The 18201-nt window shown below is 43.0% G+C and overlaps 1 protein-coding gene across 1 annotated transcript in view; it reads right to left on the reverse strand.

The window, feature by feature from the left end:
- Positions 1-11016: 11016 nt before the first annotated feature.
- The window catches only part of LOC109287510, a 55093-nt gene continuing 47908 nt past the window's right edge, over positions 11017-18201 (reverse strand). The window contains exons 11-12 of the mRNA XM_019502649.1: positions 15614-15724; positions 11017-11701 (exon numbers count right to left, since the gene is read on the reverse strand). Of these exons, the coding sequence (XP_019358194.1) occupies positions 11386-11701; positions 15614-15724 (427 nt within the window). The 3' untranslated portion in view covers positions 11017-11385. The remainder of the gene's footprint in view (positions 11702-15613; positions 15725-18201) is intronic.

Raw genomic sequence — 18201 nt, forward strand, 5'->3', positions numbered from 1 at the left:
CTTGAAACAAAATAAAACAAAACCAAATTTTAGAAAGCCCAAAATTGCTATAAACATTTTTACAATTTTTGAACTAAATGAATTTTTTTTTTGAAAGTTGCAGAACAAGAAAGCCTGTGGCCCTTTGCCATTTTGGCCAGCTGTTATATTGCCAGAGCACCAACTTTGGGCTTTATCCAAAGCTCAGACTTTGCACTGATGTTACTGGCCTTATAAATTGGGTCCTTACATCTTGACGTCAGCCTTATCGTGCACTGGATTCAAAGTGAATTGAGAGAAAGTGTCTGAAATAGTTTCTTATTTTATTGCTTGAAATACTGGTCAGAGATCTGGAGGGATATTACATGTGGACAAGATTTAAAGCTTAGACAGAATCTATAATTAGTTTTAAGCCCCTACATGACTTCAGTAATGGGTTAGAGGTCAGAATTGTTGCTGTATTTTTCTGATCACCTTTGTGATCACATCAGCATGGTGCTTAATACAAACCCACAGACAGGGATTATGGGGCCCAGGACAAGATGCCTAACTTGGTTTCTCTCTCTAACCTGTACCCTCATGTATCCCTTTATGCCCATTGGTCTCACCCATTTACTCATTTTATACACATACATGCATGCACATGCACATGCACACAGACACAGTTTTTGCACACTTCTCTCCTTATACCCCTTAATTCCCTTCCTTTCATGCACATTCACACATACTTCTCCCCTCTTGCATCCTTCTTCTCCCCCTCTTTTTTTTATCTGCTGTTGACATTAGTTTCCTTCTTTTTTACTCTTGCAACTTAAAAGAAAGCAGAAGTACTACTATTTGAACCAGTACAAAATTGCATCCTCCCATGATTGTCTCTTTGTGCCATGTTGATTCTCTCTTCAGGCTCAGGGGAAGAAGAAGAGTCCTGTGGGTTTTTGTCATGTTGCCTGGTACCAGGCTGTCCATGCATTAGCTATCAGAGTAGGTGCTTCAGCCAAGAGCCTCTCTTTCCAAGCTCAAATTAAAAAAAGCAAAAACGAAGCTTTTATTTTCAAAAGTCATGAGTGGTTTCAGATGCCTCCATTTACTGGAGACAGCTAAAAGGGGCATTACATAATTTTCCTAAGGTTTGGGTCCTGATAGCACTTTTCCCAAGGTGGGCTGGGGCCATCAGGCCCTCATGTACTCGGCACCTATGGCTCCAGCTCCTGACATGGGGAATATGGCCAGGACAGCCAATGCAACTGTAGAGAAATATCTGGCTGTTCAGATGTGCACTAGAGCAGTCCATTTGAAGGTCAAGGCTTGCAAAGACACCCAAATGCCAGATCTCCAGTCCCCTCTTATGCCTAGCACAGCACAGTCAGTTTGGAAAATCTAGGTCATAGTTATGGATCCAGGGAGATATCATGGCTTCTTTGAAGTCAACAGCAAAATTCTCATTGACTTAAATGGAGTAACATTTCACCCCATTATGTCCCTTTTGCAAATATTTGCTGCTTTGGAACAGTTCATAACACTGATCTTTTCTCAGCTTCAGCTATTGGCCAAAATACTCAAGCTCACTGTGAAGGACAAAGTTAAACAAGAGAAGTTTGAAGTCATAAGCCTGGGATACATAGTTTTTTTCATTAGTAGATTTGAAATAACATTTTGCACATGGCAGCCTCCAGGTTTTTGCATTACCACTTCTTACCGAGAGATTGCTGATTCAACTCAATGGAAATCCAATTGTATTTGCCATACCACAAAATTACACGTTCTAGAAAGTGTTGCAAACCTATGCATGGAAAAGGTCAGAACAATGCAACAGAACTTTTCAAAAGTTATGGAGGAGATAGGAGAAAACCTGACATATTTTGACAGTTAAATCAAAATGCAGTATGTGGTCTGAAGACTAGAAGTATTTTATTCATTTATTTTATTTCCCACCACCTAACTGAATTATTGGAATACTGAAGTGATGACTCAGCTTCAGAAACATTTTGGGACAAAAATCAGTCACTTTTTAGCGCATCGTGTGGGTTTCTCTCAGCATAAATTCATTGTGAACAAGGGAGAAACCTTAAAATATATTCTTAAAAAAACCTTAATCCCTTTAGGTGTATTAGTCACTTCAAAGCCAGTGTGTGGAAAACATTTTGTTAATTTTGCCTGAAAAATGTGATAAAATATAAGTACAAAACCAAAGTATGTTTTGTCATATTGAAACAAGGTCATAACCATTTGGCTCTTAGCAAGTTATTGAGAGGAAAGTATTAGTCCCTGGAACATTCTAATTATTATTTTAGGATGGACTATATTACCTTAGTCAAGCTATAATCTCATTTCAAACCTAAATAAGTCCTTCCAAGAATTTCCTCCTCCCTTTTCCTAAAACTTTCTCTATTTCTCTTTCTTATAGCAGGTAACTAAAAATTGCAAAAGACAAAATAAAAGTATTTCCATTTCCAGTATTAGCTCTTCTTTCTGTTAGACACAACTGGCAAATTCCTGTGAAGACACCAAAATTATAAACATGCAGCTTGCCCTCATTCCCACCTAAAAGCATTTTAATATTGATTCTTAGAAGAGCAAAAAAGTATAGGAAAGAATTGCTTTCTTAATACGTCACCATCCAAGTCCCATCCTGATAAGTATAGTACTCATAGATAAAGCTGCATTATTCTCATAAGCACAGATTAAATAGAAAATAAAATTGAATGACTGACATAAAAGCATGATAACTCAGTTTTGCACAATAAGCCAAACCAAAAGACAAATGCAAAGATAAGTCTCAGCAAGAGAAATTATCAACAAGCCTCACTGAAACAGATGAGACTGTAGAAGAAAAGCAGGTAAAGCAGGTTTGCAATGATTTAGAGAAGCCATCAAGTCTCTTGAAAAGACTGCTACTGGAAACAGAGCCTGTATTGTGCTTTTGCTGGGATACTGTGCTCCAAGACTGACGATTTGAAACGGATCTGATTAGTCTTGAAAACAGAGGCTGATTCTCATAAGGTCTGTAACAGAATGCCAGCTATGGAGGGTAGTGTCTCTTTTGAATATCTAGACTATGTAGAAACTCATTTAAATACTTAAATATAGAAAGTATATTAGAACTAGGGGTAGATTGTACTGACTTCAATGTATGTAATGCACACAACGTACTCTAGAACAGTGACTCTCATCCAGGGTGTGGCAACTAGGGGTGCCATAAAGTCCTTTCAAGAGTGATGCGGGGTTAGGTGCAATATTAGCACTGTTTGGAGGTGTGAAATACCTACACCAGTGATTCTCAACCATGGTGCCCAGCACTCTGGGGTGGGATGCTTCGAGATCCTTTCAAGAGTGTTAGGGGGTGTCACCCAATGTTAGCACTGTTGTTAGGTGTGCAAACATGATTCATAAGATAAACCCATAGATTTCAAATAAGAATTCACGTTGTTAAAACATTCTGGTCTGTTGTGGTCTTTCTGAATTCTTTGCAACAGAAGATCTGCTCTATTATTTTTTGTAGTCAATAACATATGAAAACTAAGAGCTGGCATTTTCTGAGGGGCATCTTGAGTTGAACAAGGAGCCTAGTTGTATTGGTTCACCTTGAGAACCTGTGACCTATACAATTCATAAGATAAAAGCAGAAATTTCAAATAAGAATCCAGAGTGTCAAAAACATTCTGACTTGTGGTCTTTGTGAGTTCTTTACAATGGAAGAATTGCTGTTATTGTTCCTTAGTCAAAAATTGAGTGAAAGATAAGATTTGGCATTTTTTGCGGAGTACCTTGAGTCTTATACTGCCTTAGAGGATCAGGTCATTGGCAGAGGTGGGTTAGTGGTGATAAGAGCTAGATCACTTTGCCATATAGCTGAAAAGAGACTAGTGGAATGTAAATACCAACACCAGTAACTGGAGTTGAGATGTACTGTCCTATGCACATCCTCACTGTGGGTATTGATATACCTCAAAGCATTTCATTGGAAACTTATCTTTGAATTACCTGTAGTTATGCTCTTCCTCCTGTCTTATGCCATAAGTATAAAAAGTGATGTGCACTTCCTCACTTTCCACCATTGAGCTATGGTGTCATGTATTGTGTGCAGCTCCAAGGAAGAGAGAAAGGAGGTTGGGATGTGGATGTGCATATGGGCAATACATCTCAAAGGACTCTAGTTACTTGGAAGTAATTTTTCTCTCATGTAAGCCAAATGTGCATCATCACTGCAAAGACTTTCCCTATGCCTAAAGAAGGGTATTTGTGCTGGAAAGCTTGCAAAGAACAGTTTTCCCAACTACTTAGTTGGTCTAATAAAAGATATCACATTGACCCAAAGAACCTTGTCATCACTGTGAGGTATTCCAAAGCACAACCCACATAGCTAAAGAGATGTATTGCAGTATCCCAAGTGAACAGTAGCTGAAAATACTCTCACCAACCCAGCACCTGCCCAGGAAGCTTCTGCAATTCTGCACTGCTTGGTAAAGGTACGTATCAAGCTTTAAGCAGCTGTTTGCAAATGCACAAGTTGTGGAAATATTGCATAGGGAGGTTGTGAATATTGTTGGGATGGACCGCAGGCAGGAGTTCCACCTTACTGATCTGACAGAGTCCTGGGGTCCATCACTGATGTCAGGAGATCCACAAGAGTGGTCCAATGTTATCTTCACCGAGCGGGGGTCAACGCTTTCACCTTACAGACTACTGGTGGGAAGACATGTGGCCTGAAAGGCATACTGGAGGATTTCCAACTACAGAATGAGGAAGGAATTGGGCAGGAAGAGCATGGGCAGAGGTCCTTCTGCTCTGAGAAAGGCTGGCACTTATGGTGACACAAGTATCAAATGTCTATGGCCATATGCAGACGAGCACAGACTCCTTGTGCCGCTGCTAGCTGTCCCCAGAGAATGCCCCTGCCATGCACCCTCTGGTGTGCAGCAGGTTACCTCAGATGGGGTAGGGGAGGCTGGCTCTAGCAATTTTACCTAAAGTCCTGGGGGCCAGGGAAGCTGCAGCTGTGGTGCTCCTGCAACGTGGAGCCTGGCTGGCAGCTGGAGTGTGGCTCTGGCTGGCCAGGCTATGGTTTTGGGCAGCATGCACTGCTTCCACATGCGCTGCCCTGCTTTTTTTCTGCATGGGTTGTTCTGAACCCGGGATCTCCTGGGGTCACCATGCCTCTCTGCTTCTTCCTCCCCCACAAGCACGGGAAACACCGAAACGTGCGGCTCTGCAGTCGGGTCTGTGGCATCACATGCTGCACAACCACGTTTGTCTGGATGTGGCTTATTTGTGCATAACTCTAGTCTGTAAAGGGTCTGGAGAATAGATGCTTGGGATCGTCATAATAATTTTTAGCGTATACTTTCTTTGGAAATTCAGTTTGCAGCCAAGGCAGCATGTAGCTGAAATAAGTCTGGCATGAAAGGTCACAAAACCATGTGACTGAGCCACGTGATCAAGAATCAAGAGGTAAGTTTTATTGCTTGTTAGGTAGTCCTTTCCCAGCAAGATTAGTTCTTGTAGAGATGGAAGACAACCCTGCAAGGAGGTATGCCCCTCTCGGTCATGGAGTCTAAAGTAGCACCTGCAGATTGAGTTTGTGCAAGGCAAAAAGGTTCTAGTTGTGTGTGTGCTCACTAACAATCCTGGAACTGCAGGATTTTTGACACTTTGTTAGAAGTGTACCAGCCACTCTAATTGGGGTTAACACTTATCTGAAAATCCAGGGAAACTAGACTCAGTTGGCCCAGGAGGCCCTTTCCAGTCTTACATGCTTCAACAGTGACCTCTTGCCCTCCAAGATGTGTGGACAATTACCACAGAACATTGATGAAGACACTCAGGAACACCAGAATGCCAAATATGCAAAACTAGCAGTGGTAATGATAGTGGCCCACCGTCAGGAGGCAAGCAGCTGACGGGGATATGGAAACAGACGTTTTGTCAGCTGAGAGCGGCAAATTAGTCTTCTTCCTGCAGGGCCGGTATAAATGGATGCTAACCTGACCATTTTGAACTTGGAAATAAAAACAAACTGAGCCTTCTTAAGCTCCAAGGGAACCAATCCAGTCTTCCTTACTCTTTGAATTCAGGAAGCAAAGGGTATGGAGTTCCCTTCCTGAGATGCAACAGAGCTTTTTCTGCTGCCCTACTCAGAAGTAACAGGAAGAGTCTTTCCTGCTGGAGCAAAATCTCATAGGAAAGAACCCAGAAAGGGAAACGGTTAAGAAATCTGGAACAGATTCTGAACAGAACTGAATGGTAGAAAGCCAGGGTTGCAGCAAGAACTCTGAGGTAATTTGGGTCTGATTGGAAAATAGAAATGGGTTGGGTATTTGTCAAAAGGAGAGAGCAGGGCAGCACTGGAGGAAGACTTAGTCACATGAAAGTAATACTTCGTTGCCTGATGCATACTTTGGGGTAGACAATACAGTACCATAAAGTGGAGAAATGTTTCCACTTTATAGTATTAATGTGTTTTTGGGCAGATCCAAGAAACAGTATATTAATAGAGGAGGGGATCAGAACATGGATGGTACCTCAATTTCCTGGAGCTAGCAGGGTAGACTCAAGGTCCTTAAAAGCTGCAGTGCTTTAATGGTTTGCATGTTGAAGATTTGGAACTTTTAAATAGAAAGTCCACCACAGCATTTTGGACCTCATTAGGAAAGCCTGAGCCATACAACAAGGAATATCAACAACAGTTATGGCCATGGGCTAAAGCACATTTTTTGGGCCAGAATGCTAGATGATGTTATCTAACCCCTCTGACGTTTGGAGGACCTGAGCCACATGTCACATTAGGTCCTCGACTCCCCTGAAGTCATCTAGTGCAGTAGGTGGGCAGGCTACCAGAAGCTGGGCATCATAGTCTACCACAGAATTTGAGGTCCCTGGACCTTGATGGACATTGCCATTGGTGGCAGCCCCCTGCTAGCCCCATTGCTCCAGCCCAGGAGGAGGCTTTGTGCTCTGGTTTTGGCCTAGGGTGAGCTCGACACCCTTGCTGTAGTGAGAGAGAGAGAGAAAAGTGGTTTTATGTGTCGGAAAGGGGACGGGGAGGGAGGAGAGGGGAAAAGAAAGAGATGAAAATTGGCTGGGCTTCTGCAGATGTTAGGGTGGATCCTTCAACCTGGATCCACACAGTCCTCTTAATATCTGGGAAATGGACAGAATGCTGACCCAGAAGTAACTGGAAGACAATGACCAAACACCACATACACAGACCTAGCCTCAAACTCAGGTGTAGGCTGAACATGGCCACAATGGAAGGGGTGAATAGTAGGGCTCTGCAAAACAGCACCGTTCCATTTCGACTTGAGTTTCGACCGAACAGCGTTTTGTTTTGAATTTCATTTCTGTTCTGTTTCGTTTAGTCGAAACAGTGATGCTATTTCGATGTTTTGCCCATACGCTCTAATGGGGAAGCTCAAAACAGCCTCTCTCATCTGGCAGGCAGATTGGGGGCTTGCAACCCCTGGAGGGCTGTGCCATTCCTCCCGGGTCTGAGAGCCCCCAATCTGCCTGCCAGACAAGGGAGGGAAGCTGGGTGCTGCTGCCTGGGACCGGGGAACAGGGGAAGGGAACTGAGCCCAATCACTCAGTTTCCCTCTCCAGCACTACAATCAGGTTGAGGAAAGGAACTCAGCCCAGGTGAGCTGAGTCCCCCCCCCCCACAGAGGCAAGATCTAGTGCTCAGGAGGGGAACTCAGTTCAGGTGGGCTGAGTTGCCTTCCCCAGCCCAATTGCAGCACTGGGGAGGGGAACTGCGCTTGGGCTCAGGTCCCTTCCCCTGCTCTGTGATCAGCTTCCTACAGCCCGGCTGTGGGAGGTGGGGAGAGCCAGGGCTGCGCTCCCAGCTGAGCCACATGGGGCTGCGGAGCTACTGGGAGTGCAGCCCTGGTTCTCCCTTCTCCCACCACCTGACTGCTTTGAAACTTGAAACCTTTTGACTAGCCTCATTTTGTTTCGAAGCCCTTTGTTTCAATTCAAATTTCACTGTTTTGAGCTCAAAATGAGTTGAAACAGTGTTGAATCGAAACAGCCGGTGAAATTTCGCACTGCTGTAGTGAATAGGAACCCCATGGCCACAGGTTGGTAACTAGGAAAACCATGACTACCCCTTCACGCCTTACTTAGGAAGGCCACAATAGCCCCTTTGAGAAACTTGCAAGTCTTTAAGAAGAGCTATAAACAGTGACAAATTATGTTTAGACTATAAACCACAGAGGAAAAATAATGAGCCAACCTCTATTGGTGATGCCATAATAACTAGCAGAGAACTGCTTCTAATACTGGGCCCCAGAAGAAAGGTGCATTAGGATTGGCCAAGATTAAGAGTATTATTGCTGCAAGCAATACACAGTCACTCTCTTTGTACTGCTGGATATTGCAGATGACAGAGAATATGATGATGGTGGGGAGTAAGAGTGGAAATTCCCTTCATATCCAATTTGGACATGAGAGTGAAAGTCAGAACCACCAGGCTACATGACTGAAGGGATTTGGAGGGGTACCTAGGCCATCTGCCCTTGAATTTTTTAAAATACTGGGCCATCAATGGTGCTGGAAGACAGCATCAAAGCCTTTTTGAACTTCAACAGTTTCCTTAAGAGTTGTAAAGTCTAACACTTAAATGGTGAAGCATAATTCCCCAAGAGAACCTGGTCTGCAGACCTCCCTTAGTTGCCAGTCTGAGTCACAGCCCATTGCAAGACATTTCAAAGCTGAGGAGATTAAGGGATCCATGATAAGCCATAGGGCTGTGCAAAGCTTCAGTAGCTAATTTGATTTGGCAGAGATTTGGCTTGGATTCAGGGGTTTGGTCACCGAATCCAATCAAATCAGGAGACCCTTTAATCTCTCCAAATTGATTTGATTGCTGAACCAAGGGGGCACCAGGGGGCCCCCCCAGCATGCTCCCTGGCAGATCTGGAAGTGGACCAGAAGTAGTTCCAGTCCACTTCTGGGTTTCTCACTGAGCATGCGGCCCCCACCCCCGTGCACTACTGTGGGACACTCCATCTGCCCCAGCATTGCAGCATTCATAAGCTGCACATAGTACCTCGAGATATGTAGAAAAAAACATTTAAAGCTGCATCTATGGCTGAATCAGCACCAAAACTTCAGATTCGGCCCAACTGAATCGGGGACAGTGATTTACATCAACAAATCTAATCACTGTCCCTGATTCAGGCTGTATGCAAATTGAATAGGGCCCATTTCACACCCCCCCCTAATAAGCACTGCTGAGGGACATAGGGGCCGTGTCCAGATGAACGTGGGAATATGGTATGTGGTGCTGCAGACCCATCTGTGGCACCACACACAGTACATGCAGGTATTCCCTGCGCTACCTTGCTGCTACCTCAAAAAAACCTATGACGGAAAAAAATGGGTTGGTACATGTGGCGGCAATGTGTACCGCCCAAAACCTGAGCCTGGCCAGCCAGGACCATGCTCTGGCTATCAGCCAGGCTTCCTACCACGACTACAGCCCCAGGAGGCCCCTAGGTAAAGCTGCTGGGGCCAGCATAATTGCTGGCCCCTGCCTCTGCTACCCCACTCAGTAACATGTCACACACTAGTGTGGATGGCATGGGCGTCCCCTTGGGACAAGCAGCAGCGTCACAAGGTATGTGCCTCTGCTACTTGTCCCTGGGGAAGCAAACATCTGGGCTTGTCTAGACATGCCCAGGGAGCCGATCTAAGTGTCTCATCCTTGGGTTGGAGGTAGATTTCATGGATTTATCCATGAAATAAATCCAGAGATGTGTTTTGCAGGCTTTTTATGTTCTAGAATAACAAGAAACCTACATATCAAATCAAACATTTCCTAGGAGTATGAACTACTAAAGCAGTTCAGACATCTGGTGTACTTACTGGATGTGGGCATAGTGCTTTGGCAAAGCAGGCAAAATTTCAGACTCAGAAAGCAGGGAGAAACCCTAACAAGCACACTCCAAAACTAATAAAACTCCTAACCTCTCTATCCAAAGAAGGGGGAAAGAATTCAGGAATAGCCTGCAAGAATGAAGCCCCCAAAATGGAGGTATATGTGGCAAAGAAAAAAGTTAAATTTTGGGCAGAGGGATGCTAAGGGTACCAGACAGTAACAAATGGGAAAACTGCTAAGAAAGGATCTTCTTTTTCAAAGAAAGAAAATATTGAGAACAATATCAATGAAGAGAAGCATCATTTTGAATGAAGGCATTTACAGCAAGCATGTAGGCTGTCAGCATGAGCAAAAAACAGTGTTCTGTCCCTAGCCAGGGTGGTTGAAAATTAAGGAATAGGCAATATGCATTACACCTTTTATTTCCCTGGCATAGGGCTACTGTTAAGACAAGACGATAAGTGCTCAAAGGCAGATGTACACCCACAGTGAGGATGTGTACCATGGATTATTATTCAAAAGACAATAGTAAAATGTACCTGTGTTGGGCTATATACTGACACATGCCTAATTTGCAGGGCATACAAAAAATAAATCAGATTCCCAAGCCAATTAATTCTAAAACTGCCCTAAGAGCAAAGTCAAAAGATATGGATTACTGCAAATCCAATTCAAATTTCTTACATGTCCGAGAGAAAGTTCTTGCACTTAAAAGCTTTCTGTTAAAAATAGTGATCCTAAGGCAGCTAACTCAGATGGAGGTACAGAAATTCAAATTGAAAAAGTGCAGTGCTGAAGAAGTTTGGCAGAAGAAACGAAGAGGGGAAGTGGGAAATCCCATGGTGCTTTAAATTTTGCTGAAATGGAACTCAAAACTATGAATAGGGTGCAGTCTATTGAATGTTCATACATTACAAACTTCTGCTTAAACTGATAAAAATTACCCCCCAAAAAATATCCTCTAGCGTTAAAATTAATTTACTTGGTTGGTGAAAGGTTTCATGACGCTGATACTCATTTTCTGTTACCGGTTAGAATTAACTTCAAGCTTCTAGCACCAAAAATTGAATCAAGTTGAAATTGCTTTCTGTTTTATTTATTTTCATGGTTTTTTTCCTATAACCCCAAATTCTATTCTAGCTGATGGTGCAGGGTTTTTTTTTAGCTTTTATTACAAGTTTCGCATCTTGAAATTATGTACATCTTAAGAAAGTTAAAACAAAAGATACAACCACTACTATTCAATCAGAGAGGTGTCTGTTTTAGGTGATGAGGTTCCAATTTCACTAAAAGCAAGGACTGTTTTTTGTGTATAGAGGAACTGGTCTCCAAATATACTTTAACAAATACACACTATTTTGTAAATATAAAGACTCAAAACACATCAGTAGAAACTAGTCTTATAATAGAGACAAGTTTTCTTTAACATGGAAATTTGTATTTTTCTAATTTGTAAAAGAAAAAATATTGGTCCACAAAAAGGGAAGTGGGTACATATACAAGTTTATGCAGAACAAATACTTTCTTCTTATTCAGTTCCAGCTGTAGCGATCTCTTGAAGGTAAATCATAATGCATTCCTTCCTCCTCTTCAGGTCCATAATCTAATGGCAAACCATAATTGTAATCAACTGTTACAACAGGTAATCTTTTGCCTTGTTCCATTTCTCTGCTAGTTTCACCATGAAAAGGTTTTCTTTCATAGTCTGTTGAAGTATCTTTCTGGTGTATGGATGAGGAAGGATTCATTGTGCGTGAAGAATATGGTGCAAATCGATTTTTCCCAGCTCTGTTAAATTCTTCTGAAGGATGTATTCTCCTACTGTCTTCAGGACAGGTAGGCCTATTACTGCAATGAAACACAAGTGTCAACAACAAAAACAGTAGGACTGTGTGGTACTCCATAGTGAGGGGTATGCTGCCACATTTTACTGTTCATTTACCACAGTTTAAAGTTAAGCACACAGGCAGTTATCACAGAGTACATGCCATGCTGTATAACCCTGTGCTTATTTATGCTGTGGTGAATTATTTGTGCATCCATACCCTAAGTGGATATGAGCATTTCTGCAAGACAAGTATTAGCATCTAGCAACCCAGATGCTAGATTAAATTTTTTAATCCTCTACAAAAGGTGAGGGTTTACAAACCACCTGGTGATATATAGAGCAGTGAACAGATGTACAAAGCTGCTGAAGTGCTCCAGCTGTTTGTCACAGCTTTTATTTGAAAGCCTTGTCTTTAATTCGGCAACCTGTTGTGAACCACCCAGATGCGAACGATCCAGGATTTACTGTACGTGCGCTCTATATAGAGATATAGATATATAGATATGTGTACATTTCCTGTTTAGCACGCTGTTTACGTAATTATCTTGTTTACAATTTTTAATCAGTAAACAAGATTGGGCTCACGCATTAATTTTTTCTATATTATCTGTCAAATCTTTTACCTTATCCACACGCAACTAAATTTACCAAAATACACTTAGCCCTTCTCCCAGACTCAATTTCCATATCCTGTTTAATTTTCCTTGAACTACATTTGCTTTCTGCTGATCAAATTACCTAAATTTCTTAAAGGCTGTTTTATAGTGTGGATACATTCAGTCTCTACCTCTACTATTCACGGTTATACATCTCCCTGATACTAAAAACTAACAGTGTAAGTGGGTTATCTAGCTTGCTGGCCTGTGCACATGGGCTTTTGCTCTCTGAGAAGCCCCTCAGCCAGTCCTCTCAGTAACTCACTCCCTAAGCCACAAACAAGCCAACAAATAAACAAGACAAAACCTTCCTGCTCTCAGGCACTTGAAGACCTTTGGCTCTGGCTCCCAGCACAGTAACCTGGCCACTTGTAGCAAGCAGCTGAATCCATAGCTTGTTTCTTTCTCCCCCTGTTTACTCTTCTGGGAGCTTTTGAAAGATCTTAGCAGGACACTCGCTCCCTCTCTATCCAAGTGCCCTGCAGCTGGCCTCTCTCAACAGGGCTGCCTGTTCCTTCTTGAAGGGATAGACTTTCTTGATGCTTGTAACAGGGCAAACACAATGTAGCAGTTCAAAACACTGAAAAACACCAGCACCATCTGCATTAGACCACAGGACAGGGAGCACCAGGGGTGGGCAACTATTTCACCTGGGGGGCTGCTTAATGAGTTTTCATGAGCTGTCAAAGGCAGTAAGGGTTGCCCTGCTGCTTGGCAGGTGCCCGGCCTCCTGGTCGCCATCTTGGGACTGGAAGTCTCACCCCCTAACCCCTGACCTTTGCTACCAGAAGCCCCCCGTTGCCCCCGGAAGTACTCATTTTCGGGGAGGGGAGTTGCCATCTGGCGCAGAAATAAACCCCAACAAATCATATACTAAAAGCCAACCACCTATTATAAAGTATTTTAACTTAATTACAAAAAGTATTTTTGTCACAATTTGTGTCTGTGTGGTATGTACAGAGGTGACTGCATAATACATAAAAAATAAAGCCTTACTCTTGTATTTTGTGTGGGGCGTAGTTGGGGGTGGGTGTGTATATTTGGTTGGGTGTGAGGGAGGGTGGAGGGGCCATGGGGACCCCTTGCACATACTCCCCCCCAGGGCGCACAGCCCCCACTACCAGCAGCAGCAGGTGGTGGGCCCTCAGGGTGCTATGCAGGTGCTACTGACTGGCAGCTCATGGCTCCAGCCAAAGCTGCATATGGCAGCAAGGAACACAGCATACCTGATCTACCTCTATCACGTGGGGCTCTCTGTGGTGCAAATGCAGCTCTTGGCACTCGTGCACCACCAGGGGAAGCCCTGTGCAATGGAGGTGGCTTCCTTCCCCACCACGTGCAGCTGCCAGGACTGCGCCAAAGTGGTGGGGAACCCTGCCCTCTGCTTTCGTGGCAGCAGGGAAGGCAGCCGGCTCCATCGTGCAGGGTTTCCCCTAGTGACATGCATGACTGCCAGGAGCTGCATGTGCGCCATGTGGAGCCTCGTGCAAGTGAAGAAGGCCAGGCAGGCCGTGCTACTTGCTGCCATGTGCAGCTCTGGCTGGAGCCACCCCCTGCCAAGCAGCAGCGCCTGCGCAGGCCATGAGTGCTCCTGCCTGCTGCTGCCGCCACCAGCAGGGGTTGTGCACTGTGGTAGGGGAGTGTGTGGGTGGGGTTCCCACAGCCTTTCATCCTCCCTTACACCCACACCCTGCCCACCTGAGCTCCATGCTTTCAGTCCAATGCTTCCTGCCCCTGCCAGAGCTTCCCCAGCACCCACCACTTCCCCACCTGGTGCCCAGGGTGAGCACTGCAGCAGGGACAGGAGAAGCAGCTGCTGGACACTGGGGAAACTGAGCAGGTCCCCCAACAGCTGTAGCAGTGGCAGCAGCAGCCCTGCCCAGATGCTGTGCAATGGCTTGGCCACAGCCCTTCCGCATACCAGGATGGGAGCGAAGTGCGGCTGGACAGGGTACAATCAGTGGATGCCATATTTTGTCCACCCCTGGGAAACACTAATGTATAAACCTAACTTTCTGGAATACCATTTCATCATTCTTTATAATTTTTTTCAGTAGTCTCTCCTGTGTACTTTGAGAACTTGCATTATAATCCACTAAATCAGAGGTAGGCAACCCCCGGCACAGGTGCCAGAACGTGGTACTCAAAGGCAATTTGCTTGGCACACACACCTCGGGGCAGATGGCAGGGAAGGGGCTGGGGCTGCACTGCCACTACAAGGATTGGGCCCCTTGTGGCTCCCTCACCATCTGCCCCTGACACACCAACGTCTTACAAGTCAAGGATGCAAGTGTTTCTGGCACTCTGCCCAAAAATGCTGCCAACCTCTGCTCTAAGTGTATATAGAAATAATTTCACTCGTGAGTAACTATCAGAGGCAGGTATTAATTAGATTAGGTCTGAACAAAAGTTATGGAGGGACAATGAAACCAGACTTAAATAGCTGGGATGCTCAGGACAATAGTTCTATAAATGTGGTTGTTGGGAAGCTCGCATTCTTTTTAACTGGTGATTTTTGGTCTGGATAGATAATCACAAATAAAGGTCTCTAAAGATTTTCTAAAATTTTTAGAAGGCCTGATCCAACTCCCATAAAAAAAATGTTAAATTTCTGCTGACTTTTCTAATAGTAGGGTTACACCCTTAGTGTTTTGATTTCTGGGCAACACTACCGTAGAACTAAAATCATACATTTCCAATGGTTTTATTTTGCTTAAAAATGAATTTATGGTGCAAGAAATGTCAAACAATTTCTAATAAAAATATTAGTCCACACTGAGAATCAGCATAATGAAATAAACAGAACTTTCTTTATGGAACAGTCAAGATTTTTTTTGGCCTTTAAATTTGATGCCCATCATAAAAAAATTAGAATGCTAGCATAAGACAATTTACATAAATTTATGTTTTTAGAGAGAATGATTTATTAACCAGAAATATTAGGAACAACAATTGCCCTATGATACCCAATAACAGAATCAGCAGTAAGTGCCATTACTGCTTGTGAGCTGAGGGTCAGGATATTTAATTAGCTCAGGTATTTAAAATTCTGGCAGCGAATATACTGCATTATAAAAACCTTTTCCGTTATCAGATATAATTATATGCATGCGTGAGCTTCAAAATACCTTTCTATTATAAGCTACAATCAACTAAAAACATTAACAGCAAGTTTACATGATATAGATAATTTATATTTCATGATCTTCATGGCAGGGGGATAATGGGTTAAGAAGCCTGCAGATAGATGTGAAATACATGAACTATAAAATTTACCTGTAACATCTACTGAAATCATCATTATCTGATCCATAATCTCTGTGACGTGAAGGAGAAGAAGAAAAATGAGGTTCTTGTACATTTTCATAGGATGAAAAAGCTTGATTTCTGGGAAAACACACAAAAGAATTACAGGCTAAAGGAGAAAAAGGCTATGTGTTTACAAGATATAACAATTTCAAATTTAATTAGCTGGTAAAAGTTAATATACATTTAATAAATATGTAACCCAAACTAGTTAGTATGGGAGGAATTCTCTTAGCTGTTCAAGTATGTATAATTATATTCACTAACAATGTTTAAATTTTAAACCCTATGAATAACAATCTAATATCTGAATTGCTCTGGAGGTCTCTAAACAGAAGAAAATGGACGATGCCTAGAAACCTGAAATATTAATGCCTTTTTTATTTCATGCTTCCCAAATAAGGGCAGCAACTATATGACGAGTGCAGTCAGAAGCAGAGACAGGAAAATAGACAAACAGCCTACAGTGGCGGAAGAACAGGCTATAGATAACTTAGAGAAGTTAGATGCTTTAAAGCAATAGGGCTGGATGGGATGCACCCAAGGACCTGAAGGACCTGGCTGGGGTAATTTTAGAGCCATTGGCTATCCTCTTTGAGAATTCGTGGAGGTTGGATGAGGTCCCAAATTATTGGAAAAAGGGCAACTGTAGTTCCCAATGTTAAGAAAGGGAAGGAGGATCCAGGGAAATAAAGACAAGTCCGCCTGACTTCTACTCTTGGAAAGATTGTGAAGCAGGTCCTCAAGAAATCTAATGCAAAACACCTGGAAAAGAACAAGGTGACCAGAAACTGCCAACATGCAGCCAGCTTTACTAACAAGTCATGCTGACCAACCTGATTTACTTATATAAGGTGACAGACTGTAGATGGGGGCAGAGCGGTAGATGTGATAATTTAGCAAAACTTTTTAACGCTGTCCCTCCTGACATTCTCATTCACAAACTAAGGACATACAGACTAGACCAAAGTACTCTAAGGTACATAACTGGTTGGATCATTGTACTCAATGAACAGGTCACCAATGACTTACTGTCTAGTAAGGTATCAAGGAGGAGGTATCAAGTGGGATTCTTCAGGGGTCTATCTTGTGTCCAGTATTGTTTAATATTTTCAATAATGATTTAGATGATGGGATTGAGTGCATGCTTAACAAATTTGCAGACAACACCAAGTTGGGTAGAGTTGTAGACACTCTGGAGGCCTATGATCCAGAATGACCTGGAAGAATTAGAAAAATGGTCTGCAATTGATCAGATGAGATTCAACACAGACAAATACAAAGTCCTGCACTAGGGATGGAATAATTGCATTCACAAATGCACACTGGGGATTGAGTGGCTAGGCTGCAGTACTGCAGAGAAAGACCTGCAGGTTACAGTAGACCACAAGCTGAATACAAGACAACAGTGTACTCTTGTTTCAAAAACCAAACAGCATCCTGGATGTTAACAGAAGTGTCACTTGCAAATCAAGGGAAATGATTCTTCTACTCTGTTCAGCACTGATAAGCCTTATGTGGGGTACTATCTCCAGTTTTGGGCTCCACACTTCAAGAAACATGGACAGATTGGAAGGAGAGCAACAAAAAGGATTAGAGGCCTCAGAGGCAACATTTATAAGGAAAAATCTCAAATAACTAGGGTTATTTAGTTTGGAGAAGTTAAGATTGAGGGGGAATTTGATAACAGTTTTTAAATATCTGAAGGGCAATTGCAGAGAAGATAGAGATGGGCTTTTCTCAGAAGTTGTATGGGACAAGACAGGACTAGAAGTAATGGACTCAAGCTGCAGCAGGGGAAATTTAGGCTGGATATTAGGAGGAACTCTCTGACTGTGAGGGTGGTCAAGCCTTGGAACAGGCTACTGAGAGAAGTCATGGAATCTCCATTCCTAGAAATTTTCAAAAGCAGTTCAAACAGACACTTGACTGGGTTCAGTCAAGGAAGATCCTGCCTTGAGCAGGGGCCTAGACTGGATGACCTCATGAAGGCCTTCTTAGCCCTGTATTCCTATGATCTTAAAATAGGACGTTAAGATTCACCCTAACATATATGAAAATGAATTAATTTGTAAAGTATATTTTGCAAATATTGCAAGTTTTACTATTGAATCCATTTATTCATAAGGTGAATGTCTGTTATGGAGAACACTGAAATATTTTATAGGAAGGATCTCTAGCAAACTATTATCTAGACTAGGGGGATGAAAGATCTGGCTGGAAATTCAGCCCGTCTGCCCAATTTCCAGCTACAGAGCCTTGTTGGGGACGTCAGTGGCTGGGATCCATGCCAGCAGCTCTGGTGAGTTTGACACCTCTGACTAATACAATAAGCAAATGAAATCTAACACTTTTTGGGGTATGTTGTCAACTGTGTGTTTCTGTATTTACTCAATTTTAAGACAAGGTTTCCCCCCCATTTATCATGCAGAAAAACTCCTCATCTTAGAATCACATACAAGGAAGGTAGGGAGACAGGGAGCTGCTGTAGCTCAGGTTCCAGCCCCTACTGGGGACCATGGCCACAGATGCTGCCTGTGCCTCATCCCTCCCAACTA

The sequence above is a fragment of the Gavialis gangeticus genome, unplaced genomic scaffold, assembly GCF_001723915.1.
Source record: "Gavialis gangeticus isolate Ggan-Ray unplaced genomic scaffold, GavGan_comp1, whole genome shotgun sequence".
NCBI lineage: Eukaryota > Metazoa > Chordata > Crocodylia > Gavialidae > Gavialis > Gavialis gangeticus.